Source organism: Stegodyphus dumicola, chromosome 12 (genome assembly GCF_044657685.1).
Source record: "Stegodyphus dumicola isolate Sdum_Otavi_A_Nest chromosome 12, ASM4465768v1".
Classification (NCBI taxonomy): domain Eukaryota; kingdom Metazoa; phylum Arthropoda; class Arachnida; order Araneae; family Eresidae; genus Stegodyphus; species Stegodyphus dumicola.
Window position 1 is genome coordinate 8830964 of NC_140779.1, and position 14188 is coordinate 8845151.

The following is a 14188-nucleotide window of genomic DNA, read 5'->3' on the forward strand; positions in this document are numbered from 1 at the left end:
TTGTAAAATTTGTTGCTGAAGACTGCAATATCATGTTTAGTGTTCAGCATTGCTGTGGCACCATTACAGATGCTTATGACAGTGGCTTGCTATTATTTGAAACCTCCATAAAGGACTGTTAGACATCAAACCTGCATCAGTCAAATGTCATAAAATTGTAATCATCTTTTTTACACTGTCTAGTGTTTTGTGTAGTTGTGGACTGTGGGTTAGATATGGCATGATATAGTATGCAGCAGTTAAGTGCATTCTGACATTCTTCTTGCTCCAAACCATTGTGGCACTATACATTTCCTTCCTGGATTCATTTATACTAAATCCAACCAGCAACTGTGATGTCAATCTGTGTTTCATCCATGATACCACTCGGGGACCAGCCAGCAATGAAGCTTAACAATGAAGCCCTTTGTTAACTTGAGTGTGTGATGATACTGAATATAATGATGCTTTAAAGAATTGCCAAAATCTTCTTTGTTCACAGAGTTAGATTAACAAATTACTGCTGAGTGATGTGTCTTTAACATCATCATTATCATATATAATGATGATGTTAAAGACATCAATCTGAGTATTTTAGTTATGGGAAAAGCATAGTACAGAAGCAAGACTTCAAATTTCGAAACATTTAGTGCTTACGCGTAACATGCATAAAGTTTTGCGTACAATATGTTGATTTTTTAAAGACATTATTTCTGTTTTTGGAGAATTACAGCACCAAAAATGAATTAAATTGATGTGATATACTATAAAATCATCAGTAATAATGTAAGATTACTTCATTTTTGTATGGGATGAATGAAAATCACTAACCTTCTAGTATGCATGGATGCCATAGCTTCCCAAGCACCTTTAACTGGATCGAATCTTTCCACACTACACATGCATAAACTGCCATCGTTGCCTCCCACCACATACAGCATACCATCTAAGACTGCAACTCCAGAGCTACTTCTCCTGTTGATCATAGGGCATATTTGTTGCCATTTGCCTTCCTTGAATTGGAAATTGAAAGAAATTCTTGTTACATCATTTATTAATTACATCATTATTTTGAACTTCAGATTTTGCAATTATTTTGAATGTCAAATGAATTAATTGCACTTCAAAATTTTCGGAAAAATGAATAATCTGAGATCATATGAAAATCTCCATTGGCCCTGTAAATAAATAAAGGGAACAATTAGCTGTACCTAAGTTTACATGTTAATTTCGCATGAATTTAGTTAACTATCCTCTTTAATGATTTAAATTTGCAAATGAGATTGAGTTAAAGGTGTTTCATTTTTTTTTTTCACATTTTTTTACATTACAAAAAAAGGCTTTTTATGAGAAATTCTGATGACGCTAAAAACTTTGCAGATATTGCACACATTTCAGAGTTTTTAATATATATTTTATTTTAATATGGAGTTGAAATCTATTGAAGATATAATACAGTAAGAAGTCTTTAATAAGGACTTGTCGGGACTTCGGTGATTCCGGATTAGGGGTTTTTCTGGATTATAGATCATCAGTTTAAATCTGGTGAGATGGCATGAAGAAATTATACAATTAAAAATATGAAACCGTAATTTATGAAATAAAGGGCAATTATGATCTAAAGGGTATCAAAATTTACAAAAAAAAAAAAAGCTTAATATTTATTTTTTTACTTTATTAAACATTTCTTTCAATGTAAGTTGTTTAAGTTGCTGCATTTTTTGTGCTAATACTTTCTCTTTAATTCTATAAACAGACATAATTTCTTGTTCAGTTCCACTGTTCAAGTCCTTTAATTGCTGTGTTCAGAATACCAACTAACTTGTCAATTGAAATTTTTTCGTTTTCAATAACTTCTCTGTCACTTTCTTCACTATCGAAAGGGGTACATCGAAACATGCTTTCGCTTTGTAGATCATTTGGCAGCTCCAGAATCGGAAAATTCTTTTTGACATAATCGAAAGTTCAAGCTTACTTTTTATCAAATTGCTGTAACAGTCTGCAAAAAATAATAAGCCGGATCCAATTAGAAGATGTAGTAAGATTAAAGCAGATCTAGCAGACATTCTTATAATATATGTATTATGCTCTACTGAGGAAAAGATCTGTGGTGATTTAAGAATATATGTCTGATTTACCAGCAAATACTTCAGAGATGGCTGAAGTATATGTAAAAGTTATATTCCAATACTGAACAAATTTTATTAGCCCTATAATAGAGTGACCCTCATCTCATGTGAAACGGGCAATTTAATAATATTGTATCACTTTCTGAGTTCTTACTTTGTCTTTAGACCTTGCTGCTTGAAAATGATTTGGAAACGTACAAAATAACATAATTTAATTCTCTATAGGTATGTGCACAATACTGTTATCTATTATAATGAATAATTTTTAACAAAAAAAAATTTACCCTTGGATCTAAGCGTTCAACTGAAGAAGCGTAATTAATTCCATCATAACCTCCAACAACATATATTGATCCATCTAGAAAAGAAATGAATTTTAATACATAACATAGAATATATACAATATATCTATATATCCATCTGAAGCTTACTGCAACACTTATAATTGTCATTATACAGACATACCATTCTCATATTTCATACCTTCCTTTTTATAATGTACAGTATATTGTGCATACTTCTTAAATACATTTTCATCAAACATTACTCCATATGTGTATATAACCTATATCTTTCGTTCTAATGACTTTCTATCTTGAATGGAAAAGAAGCTTGTTCTATTGGAATAAGTAAACAAATAGTTTGACTCTACTAATAATATACAAAATGAGAATGCTTGTGGTAAGATAGGCCATAAACTCAGTTGTTTCCTATGTGATATAATGGAGTTCTTTTCGGTATGTTCTAACTGTAGTTTGATCTTGTTATGAATTTCATATGTATGTAAATAATTTTAATGAAATTTTCCCCCTCTTGTATAATGTAACAAGAAAATTTAAGGCCCATATCACACATGCCTTTGTTTCATACAAACAACTACTTTGGACGATTTTTCTGCCTGGTTTTACCATTGAAAAAAAGTTGTGCATTCTTTTCAAAAAAGAATTTGCAAGTTGTTTGTTTTCAATTAATCTGCTATCAGCTTGTTTGTAATGGAGAACCAGTTTCCCCTTTACATGTTAACCCCAAAGTGATCTATGGTGATTGGCTGTTGTGACAAAGCAGGAAAATTGTTCCAGTTGTTCTTTTGAAACAAACGGATGTGTTGTAGCAGCGTAAAGAAGCTAAGGTTGCTGGAAATGTAAGAATACAAGTGCAAGTCTGTTTAACATTAAGTAGCTAAGTTGGTGATGGTTTTGGCAACTAATTTTTGTAACCAAATTTGGTTGATGTTTTGGTCTGCTCCATGTATAACTGTTATGGGTATTGTAATTTAATAAATATAATCAATGCTACATGGAGCTGTAACCATATCTTGCCTCATATGTCTTCCAGTAATTTTATTTTTCTGGGTCTGGGTGAAGATTAAGTCTAACATCGGCTCTCAGTTGTTAGTTCAGAGCTGAATTCAGAGTATTGAGATATCTGTGTCAGCTTCAGTCTTTAGAAGCTCTGTTTAACATTCTTAGTTTGAAGTGTAACTTCTGATTGTGCTCTGTGCTACTGTGAAGAGCTGAATGAGTTATTATTATTATTATTATTATTTGTAATATTCCAGAAGTGAGAAGAGTTTCTTTTGGTAAAACAAATTTTATCAAGGTATTAGTTCTGCATGCATTCAATCTATTATGAACCCATACGCATGCAATAGTTCTTGGTATCAGGAGTGCAGTTGAATGCTAGTGAGAAGAGCAATTAAGACAATTCGTGGCAGCCTTTGGTGCATTCAAAGAAGAGCTGAACGTGGAACAAGAATCCTTTAACAAGGAGATGAAAATGGACCAAGAAAGATAGAAGGATCCTTTAGCTAAAGAAGAGATGGAAGCAGTTAAGAGGTAATGAAAAGCGAAATCACTGTCATAATAAAAAAATAAAAAAAAAAAAAAAAAAAAAAAAAATTCAGGGGGTTTAAAAAGACAGTAGGAGGCTCCAGTTAAGGTCTTGCCAACAGAAGCTCACAGAAACACTCCAAAAGCTCACTATGCATGTTGAAAGGCTATCTCATCTCATGTTTTTGTCCAACAAAAACAAGGGAAGTGCAGTATTTCATTGATGGCATCCCAGGATCCTTAGGTATAGAAAGTCCTGAGAATGGTGGATGCCAAGGATTTAAAATGCACTTTAGTGTGTATGCCATGATATTCAAGCAAATCGTAGAGACTGCCACCCAGTCAGAGCTGATCCAGTCCAGGAGCCAGTGTATCAAGTGATTATGACTTAACCAGGCAAGTCAGTACCTTGAGATGAAATAGGAGTGACAAGAAACTGACCCTAAAGTGCTGTGTTGAACCCCACATACGAAGGAATTCCAGAACTCGGGAAGGCACAGAAGCTAAGACTGCTATTAGCAAGAAGGAGGGAAACTGATTAGTGGCCATCTTGCAGGCAAAGGTGCCAGATAATGACCCATTTTAAAGCGCTTCTGATTTCTGCAGTGAGTGGTGGCAGTAATGGTCTCTTCATCATGAGAAATATGAATGGAGTTCCTTGCAATAGGACCATCAATATAAGAGCTACTGTTGCTCTATCTGAAAAGATTTGGCTAAACAGTCAGAAGGTAAACTCATCTGGACACCTCTTTGTGTTGCCTTCCAGACTGTGTTCATGAGTAAAAATGATATTGATAAAAATTAAACATAAACATCATGTTTGGAAGAGCTGCCTGTCATCATTCGGCATATATAGCAAACATTACAGACTTTTTACAGAAATACAATTTTCTGTTGAAAAATAACGAACTGCATTCTGCTTCTGAGAACATAAACTTGTTTGGAATTAAAGATGAAGGAGTAAATCCGTCCACGAAATAACTGATCAAGATGAAAACACAGTACCAGCAAGAACAGAACTTTTACTTCCTGGATCCATAGCTAGAAATTTTGGGTGCGACATCATGGGATATCCCAAGAGCTGTAACTACGCGAAAGAAGTACTAGTAGCCTCAGCACTCGACCTATTGAGGACCATTTTATCCTGGTGAGAGTTGCGAGTATAAGTGATAAGGTGAAAGTCACCAGGAAAGGTGAAGTGATTGTGGCATGTATTCTAGTGACCTGCATTAACAACTGTAAACACATGACTTGGCTTATTACAGATGCTATTAGTTGACTGCTAACCTGTAGCGACTTTATTTGAGGACTTACCTCTCAGTGTCTTATATATATATGTATATATGTGTGTGTGTTTTCTCATTATTTTTATTTACTTTTAATATATTATTTAATCAATTAATCAAGATCTTTCCCTACCTCTTTTAGAATTTCCCTCCCTTTCATGTATATTCCCTTCAAACATTAAATGTTGAAATATGCTAAACGCACAGCTAAGCATAAAACACCTATGTGAATAATGTAAAAGCCCAATGAAGTACAAATTTGTGCACTTGTAATGCTGTATATAACATAATTGTGTGTAATCTGCAGTGCTAGAAATTATCACAGTGAATAATGAATGTAATAGTCTAATTGAAGCATGTACTTGTGCACCATGTAATATTTTATTTAACAGTATGCAACCTGCAACGCTTTAATCAGAAAATGTGTGCCTGCTGGTAGTAGCTTTTTTCTCAGTCATGTTGACATTAATCCGTTAGGCACCACAGCCTTAGGCCGGATGTCATCTCGATGACAAGAAGTAACGAGAAATCCTTCAAACTGGTTTCTTCAGCTCATCTTGTGACGTAGGTGGAACCAGTTTGACTTAGCATAGAAGTGACACTAGGGATCATCCACCAGTCAAGCAACATCCCAGACAAATACCAATTTCTATAGGAAGAGGTAAGAAGACTTCTAAAGGATATGCAAGAAAGCGACGTTATCAGACCTTCAACAAGTTAATGGGCGTCTCACATTGTCGTAGTCAGAAAGAAAGATGTTCAAGTAGATTTTCTGTTGACTATCGCTGTTTGATGCTGGCTATGAAGAAAGATAGCTGCCCTCTTCCTAGAATTGGTGATGTTTTGGACACTTTTTCTAGAAGCAAGTGTTTTTTTATGCTTGATTTATTGAGTGGGTATTGGCAGATAGAGATACAATGCGATGATCGAGAAAAGATGGCACTTACTGCTAGACAAGGACTTTGAAAAGGTGATGCTCAAAGAGGACTTTCTTACAAAGCCTGTCTGATATACCTGGATGACATCATCACTGGGGAGATTTCAGGAACATTTAGAATATCTGATGTGCTTCAGAAATTGAAAGAAGCCAATGTGAAGTTAATACTCGCCAGATGTAAACTGTTCAGACAGGAAGTGACTTACCTTGTACTTGTCATCTCTGCTGAAAGTGTGTCCAGAAAAAGTGTCAGCAGTTAAAGACTTGAGATGTCCCGAAAATGTCCATCAGCTAAGAAAATTCTTGGACCTACTAGGACATTAATGAAGGACTTTACTTCCATCGCAAGTCCTCTTCATAAGCTGATAGAAAGCAAGCAAAAGTTCTTGCGGGCAAAGGAATGTGGAGATACATTTAACAAATTGAAGGAATCTGTAACATCTGCTCCAGTTTTGACGAATCCTCAACTTGGAAACCATTTATTCTCGACAAGGATGCTAGTAATGAGAGTGTCAGTGTTGCTCCGTCCTAAGAAACAAATGATCAAGAGTGTATTGTGGCATGCTAAAGCAAGTATCTGTCTAAACCAGAGAGGAATTACTGTGTCACCACTGAAGAGTTGCACAATATATATATTTGAAGCGGTAGAATATTTCCATCATTATCTCTGGCAGAAAATTCCTGCTGTGTACAGATCATGCATCGTTGACCTGGCTTTTAAATCAAGAATCCCAAAGGTCAAATAGTGTAATGTACGAAGAGACTCCAAGAATATGACATTACTATCATCAGGAGGGATCATCACGCTGAAATGCTGATGCCTTGTCTAGAATACCCTGCCCAGTCGAAGCAAAATACAAGCTGTTTAATCCAGATGCAGGAAAGTTACAACCTCAACATTGGCTGATTGAACATTGCCAACACTGACCCTTGGAATGAAGAAGTCAGAAAATACCATCTGGAAAATGACGATATTAAACCCATAATTGACCTAACTGAGTCATCAAACAGAAAAACATTACCTGGCATGCCATTTCGATCTGTAGTCCTACGATAAAATAATATTGGGCTCTCTGCGTATTCAAAATGACGTCTCATACCAGAAATTCGAATCGGATGATGGAGAGGCATTCTGATGGCAACTGATGCTTCCAGAATCCTGGACGTCCTGAAAGAATTACATAACAGTCCAATAGGAGGCCACTTCGGAATAATGAAGACTTGAGAGCACTTCTACTGGAGTAATATGCAAGGGATGACCTGCAAAAGTGATGCCAGTCTTGCAGTGATTATGCTGATCAGAAAGAACCAAAGAAGCGCAGTTGAGGGAAGCTGTATTGTTAAATGTAGGAGTGCCTCTTGAATAGCCTTTGATATTCTTGAAACTCTGCTGAACTGGCAACAAATACTTTCACTTTGTCATTGATTACTTCACGAAATGGCCTGAAGAGTATCCTATTCATGATGAAGAGGCTGTTACGGTAGCAGAGGTAATGATACAACATTGGATTTCCAGGTTTGGAATGCCTCTACAGTTACATTACGATCAAGGAAGAAATTTTGCATTGTCTGTAATTAAAGAACTCTGGAAGCTACTCTGCATTAACAAAACTCAAACTACACCTTTACATTCCCAGTCAGATGGTATGGTAGAGAGGTTAAAATGAACCATCCTTAATAAGCTCTTGCTGATGGTTTTAAAAAACCAACAGGACTGGGACCAGAATTTACCACTGTTTTTATGGCCTATAGCAGTGCTGTTAGCGAGTCTACTGGCTACTCTCCATTACAGATGCTCTTTGGTCATGACCTTTTGTCCACCTTGTGATGTCTTGTTTGGTCGCCCTCTGGATGTGCCTTTATTGCCTGAGGAGTACATCCAAGATCTCCAGGCACGAGCTTTAAAGCTATACACAGTTTTGTAAGAGAGTGAGTCATCTTGCGACGGAGAAGATGAAGACCCAATATGACACGAGAGCTACAATGCATCGATTCAACAAAGGAATCAGTTCCGACTTTGTGGGATCAGATTCGACGGAAAGGACTCTCTCCTAAGCTACAGACACTTTGGGACAGTCCATACGCAATCCTACAGTAAACAGTGTCATAGTTCGGATGTCGTAGTCGTCTACTGAACAGTATTGTAGTTCGGATCCAAAGTAAGCAAATTCTAAGCCTAAAGTCATTCAGTATAATAGGCTAGCCCCTTAGTATGTATAGTATTTAGTCATCATAGTGTATATAATGTAAATAGTATGCTAAGACTGTGGTCATGTTTGTAAATTAATGCATTTATTTGTTGGTTTAGCATTTTATTTATGTCATTTATTGAAACTGTTATTGTAGTATGGCAATCTGTCCAGGAAATGTACTGTGCAAGACATTCAGTTCTTTTGAAGTGAGAAATCTTACGAATTTTGTACTTATATAAATAATTTTAGTGAAATTTTATGCGATTTTTTTTTGGGGGGGGTATTGCATAACATGAAAATCTAAAGAAGTGCAGCTTGCTGGAAAAGTAAGAATACAGAAGCAAGTCTTATTTAACATTGAGTAAATGGCTATCTTACTAAGTTGGTGAGATATTTGCAAGCTGATTTAACATTGAGTAAATGGCTATCTTACTAAGTTGGTGAGATATTTGCAAGCTGCCAATGTTATTTCTGGGAACTGATTTTTGTTGCTAAGTTCTAACCCAAATTTTATCCTATGCCAGAATTTCATGACATATCATTAAGCTTTGTGATTCCCCCTTATCTTTTTTTTATATTAATTATTTGGCAAAATATCAGTGAATTCACTTTCTAGATTTGTTACTTGATTCATTATCCGACTTTACATTTCATGAGGTAGAATTTCCCGTATTGCTTTAAAATTGCTGATTTGAATCACCTTAAATCTTGGCTGCATGGGAGTTTTTGAAATTCTTTTAGGCATGCCTTTCCTTAGGCAGATAGTGTAGATTGTGTTAATTTCAAATAGCTAGCTTTAAATTTTAAAACAGATCATATTTTTTTGTAAATGACACCTTAATTTTTAGTCTGTGGCACAGTTAAGTGCAGATTGTGATTTTATTTCAAATCTGAAGATGGGTTTTTCTGTAAAACGTTACAGTTTTTGAAGGTAAAGCAGTATGATGGGAAAAAATTTGATTTAAGATATTGGTTAAATAATCCTGGGGGGGGTAGCTGCTAAACAATGTTAAAAGCAATTTTAAAAAAAATCTAAAATCTAAGTATATTTGGTAGGCAGCTTATCTGCAAATTTCATGAAGTTTCAATAGCTAATATTTTACTATTATTTTGAGAAATATTTAGAGTTTTTAAGTAAGGAAGGGAACTGCACTAAATGGAACTCTGCACTCCAAGGCAGAAAAATACATGAATTAATTAAAGTATAAGCAGGAAAAGATGTCTTATTAACCCCTTTTCAAATCTGGACGTTGCATCCATTACTGTGAGAAAAAATCTCTCTTCCTCAAAGAAGTCTTTACAATGAATTGGGTACACCACAGCATTACCACTTCTCATGTCTATTAACACTAATAAATCATAGATTAGCTATGAATGACCTCAAATTTTGAATATATTTTTTAAATACTCAAAAGCTTCATAATAAGATAACAAAATTGTCAAGTACCTTTACAAGGAAAAAGATCAAGATTTACACTACCTGGCATTGAAAATGCAACACCAAGATGAGTGGCCTGAAAATTAAAATTTCAGAGTACATGCACGTGACCCAGTTATACCAATGATGCGTAGCTCCGGAACCTGCAGAATGTTCAGTTTCTGTGCCATTATTTCTGCTACGGAAATAATCGTAGAAAATTTGTACTTGTCTCAGAGAACGGATGTAATAGAGAATTCCAGGCCGTCGTTAACAGAGGCAGTTCCAGCAGACAAACGATTTTAAGAGTGACATGGTGGTCGGACTGAGAAGTGCAGATTAGTCCATATGGTAAATCTCAGCTGACACATATCTGGGTGCATGCGTTGGCTGTGGTGAGGATGGTTGGAACAAAGAATTGTGGCAAATTTGAGGGGTGCCAGTGCAGCCAAAGGGATGTCAGCACTAGTGAATCGATGAATCCGCCAACAAGGGGTGGTGCACCTGCAAGCCACTTCTACCTCCATTCTGCAGCATGTTCAAGACACCTTTGATATTCCCATATCCACCAGAACCATTTGCCGTCAATTTGTGGCCTGCACTCATGTCATTCATTAAGAAAATTGCCATTGACCCCCATATCATAGATGCCAATGTCTGCAAGCATGCCGGACTCGAGCGATGTGGACTATGAAAGGGTTCACAGATGAGTAACGTTTCTGCTTCGCTTCTTCTGCTACGGAGGGACTGTCCATTTGGCAAGACCATTCACAAAGTAGTCCGAAAAGTAATTGAGGCTCTGTTTTAAGATGAATTTAAATTACAAAAGACTGTATCCCTCGGCAGATATCCCCAAGAGTGATCTGACTAAGCTATTTCATCTCTGATTATGATAGCTCTATAATTAAATATAATTCTAGCATCACAAATTTAAAATAAAATGAGTAATAAAAGTTGTGCTCTATATACATCGACCTTGTTCTACCACAGACATGTTCAATGTCAAAGCTGAAATTAGAGTTTGGATAAAATTGCTAAATAGGAACAATCCTTTCTTTACGAATATGCATTTACTTGTTTCTAGTCCAGCAGTTAGTAAAATTTCCAGTCTCAGTAAAATAATTTCTAAGTGCTAATATCAGAGCTGCTTTAACCAGTGCAGCTGCACCAAGTGGTAGGTAGGATTTTAAGGGTGGTAAGATTTTTAGAATTAAGAGAGGCTCAGGGTAAAAGAATTTAAAAACACTGAGATTGCAGTGGACAGTGGGAAAATGGTCAGTCATGGGAACTCTAAATATAAATAGCTTGATATTCCAGCTTCAAACCAGCAAATGGATTTTCAGATCCTGTGTTAAATTTTTAAACCTAAAATTCCAACTGAAATTGAAAGCACATATTGCAACTTTTTAACATTCCGAAGACATGGCTAATTTCTATATTTGAAAAGGTTTCTAAAGAGACAACTAGTCATCGAAACATGTTTTACATAATTTTTTTAAAAAGAAATACTTCACATGACAGAATTTCTCAAGTTCACACAGTTAGTTGTACAGCTTTACAAAGCATGATTCCAAATCATCTCATCCAATCTTTTAAATCCAACATATTCCAAACAAATCATTTGAAGGGGGATAAAAAAACCTACAGTACCGTATATTTTAATATCAATACGGAAAGAACTAAGCACAGAGTTCCTCAGTGTAACAAGTGCCAAAGTTATTATTGTTCCTCAGAAAATTTGTTTCTTTTAATCTTGATGTATCAGATATGCTCAGCTGCACTATTCTATCTGATGAAACTGTAATTATTCACATCTCACTGATTACTGTGGGTAACCCAAATTTCCAAAACTAAAACCAAGTATCAAGCTATGTATCAGTTTCCCACAAGGTACCAATTCCTTAAAAAACATTACTTCTGATGACACTAGATAATGATTCGCTCTACCCTCAATAACGCTGCTAATAATATAACAGCACCAAGCATTATTCAATCAAATTTAATACTTTCGATTCAGAAATGTCCGATTCTAAACATGAATGAATTGTATTATTTTCTATGATCAAAGATTTGAAAAGTGTCTCCATGTTACATTGTTAAACTCAATGTAATGTTATCCCTAGTTACCTAAACATTATGTAACCTAACATTAGTAATGTAACATTACCTAAATATAATGTGTATCTTCCCACTGTCATAATTAACTTTTCATAGAACATCATTCATCTTTTATGCTTGTAAAATAAACTTTCAAATTGTCCACATTTTCATTAACTTTGCTTCAATGTTCAAAGTAATTTTATTTTTTCGTACCTCTAGAGTATCTAAAAGAAATATTTTCTAGTCATGCTATCTCTAAGCATGGTGACATGGCTTATATGCTAATATATGCAACTTTTCTGTTCGTAATTATTTGCATTTGGTAAATACCACACAGAATCTCCAAATTAGATTAGAAGAATATGTATAAAAAATTGGTAAGCCTTTGGGTGACGTTATTTTCAAAATTAACATATTTACAATTGGCATACATTGTTCCGTGGATTTTCTGAATAAAATCTATTAATATTCAATAACTGTGTCTATTATTTGCTTAAAAATCTCTAGACTGCTTTGTCAGATGACACCTTTGAACTTTTAGAGTTTTAATGCAATATTGTACCAGAATAGATATTTATTTACAATTACTTACCTAATACTCCCATCCTGCAATATCTTCGTCTGTTTTCCATTGCTGCAACAGAAGACCAAGTTGTGACGAGAGGGTCATACCTTTCGACGCTGTTCAAACAAGATGCTCCATCGTAACCTCCCCCTGCATAAAGCAATCCATTAAGTGATGCCACTCCTAGACAACTTCTTTTGGTTCCCATTGGTGGCACAGGTGACCATTTGTTAGTTAAAGGGTTGTAACATTCAACTGAAGATAAATCTTTGGAACCGTCATAGCTAAAGAAACATAATTTTAGATACCTTATTGACAAAAATTACCAGAAATTAGAGAAAGAAATAGAATTTTTTCAATAGCTTGTGAAGATATGCCATTTTAATTACATGAATAAAACTTGAAACTGTTAACGATCTAAAGTTCATTCTCTATTTCTAGTTAAGCATTCTAACAAAATACCCTTTCTTAATGTTTCACGTTTTTATATATGTTTATGGTGTAGTACTAAATATAAGTAACTGAGGTAAATTTTCTTTCTTCTACTTGCTTACTGTTGTGTTAATTGGTGATAGAGGTAACAGATTCTTTACAATCTGTTCAAAGGATTTCCATAATAAGAAGTCATGAAAGACTTCTACAACCAAGAGAATGGGTTTGATTTAAAAAAAAAAAAACACAGATGCTCATTACCCAGAACAGAATTATTAAAATTAACTACAAACTATGTTTCTGAGTTTGCTCAACATGGAAATCCAGTTTGCTTAGAAACCTTCCTTACAGTATGTTTTTTTCCTAACAGATATAGCAAAAAAAAAAGTAAGAATTTAATTAATTAGGTGGCTAGCTTGAATTTCTTGGCTAAAATAGCCTTGTTAGAAGTATTTCTTATTTTGTTCAAATTAAGAAATGCACACAGATTAAATTAACATTGATTGTTTTTGTACTCAAAATGATCAAAAGATTATTTTAGAATCACTACATTTTTTTCTCTATTGATTGTCAATAGAGAAAAGATTGAACAGTGTGTAACATCAAATTAGTCAGTTGAACCATCAATAGCATTTCACTACTTACCCTCCAACTGCATAAACTAGCCTTCCCACTCCAGCTACACCCGCTCGAGACCTCCTGTGTGAAGTGGATGCGATGGGAGACCACCGATCTGTCCGCGGATTGTAGTATTCACATTCGCAGTGGATGGCAAAGAGAGATCCACCACCTGCAAACATCGGAACAAGGGGCTTATTTTTGAAATTTGCGAAAACACAAGGTCCTAAAAAAGAAGTGATTGAGCATCAATGATGATCAGACGGTGAACAACGAAGCAGTTTAGCTAAAGGTTGAACGATTCCCAATCTTTGTAAAAAATGATCACATTTTTTATGTAAGAGCCATGTTTTATCTCTAACAGAATCTAGATGTGAGAGAGTTCCTTGCCTGTAGACAATACCTATAGCCATGTTAGGAGAAAAGCATATAGTCAATGTTGCTTATCCGGTTATAAAAAGAAACAACCACTATGTCCTCTCATCTTTAGCAATCAATATCACATTTTTAAATCCAAATGATGAACGGCAAATGACAGGGTGCATTCTCCTTGGTATGATTTCTAATGATACAATCTGTCTTAACTGCTCGCATTTTGCATGGATCTAACGCTGACACATTCTTTCAGATTGTAGAGGTCACACAACCCAAAAGCATTATCATAGTTTATTGTTGCTTTTAAGTTTTGCTATCACAATATCTTC

At 35.1% G+C, this 14188-nt stretch overlaps 1 protein-coding gene across 6 annotated transcripts in view; it reads right to left on the reverse strand.

Annotated features, from left to right (window-relative positions):
* Positions 1-14188, reverse strand: part of LOC118189195 (kelch-like protein 17) — a 167532-nt gene that overhangs the window by 6444 nt on the left and 146900 nt on the right. For 5 of the 6 annotated variants that reach the window (XM_085827459.1, XM_035359762.2, XM_085827458.1 and 2 more), the window contains exons 7-10: positions 13512-13710; positions 12462-12718; positions 2393-2466; positions 811-992 (exon numbers count right to left, since the gene is read on the reverse strand). In XM_085827459.1, coding sequence (XP_085683585.1) covers positions 811-992; positions 2393-2466; positions 12462-12718; positions 13512-13710 — 712 coding nt within the window. The remainder of the gene's footprint in view (positions 1-810; positions 993-2392; positions 2467-12461; positions 12719-13511; positions 13711-14188) is intronic. The other variant, XM_085827460.1, reaches the window with a different exon arrangement.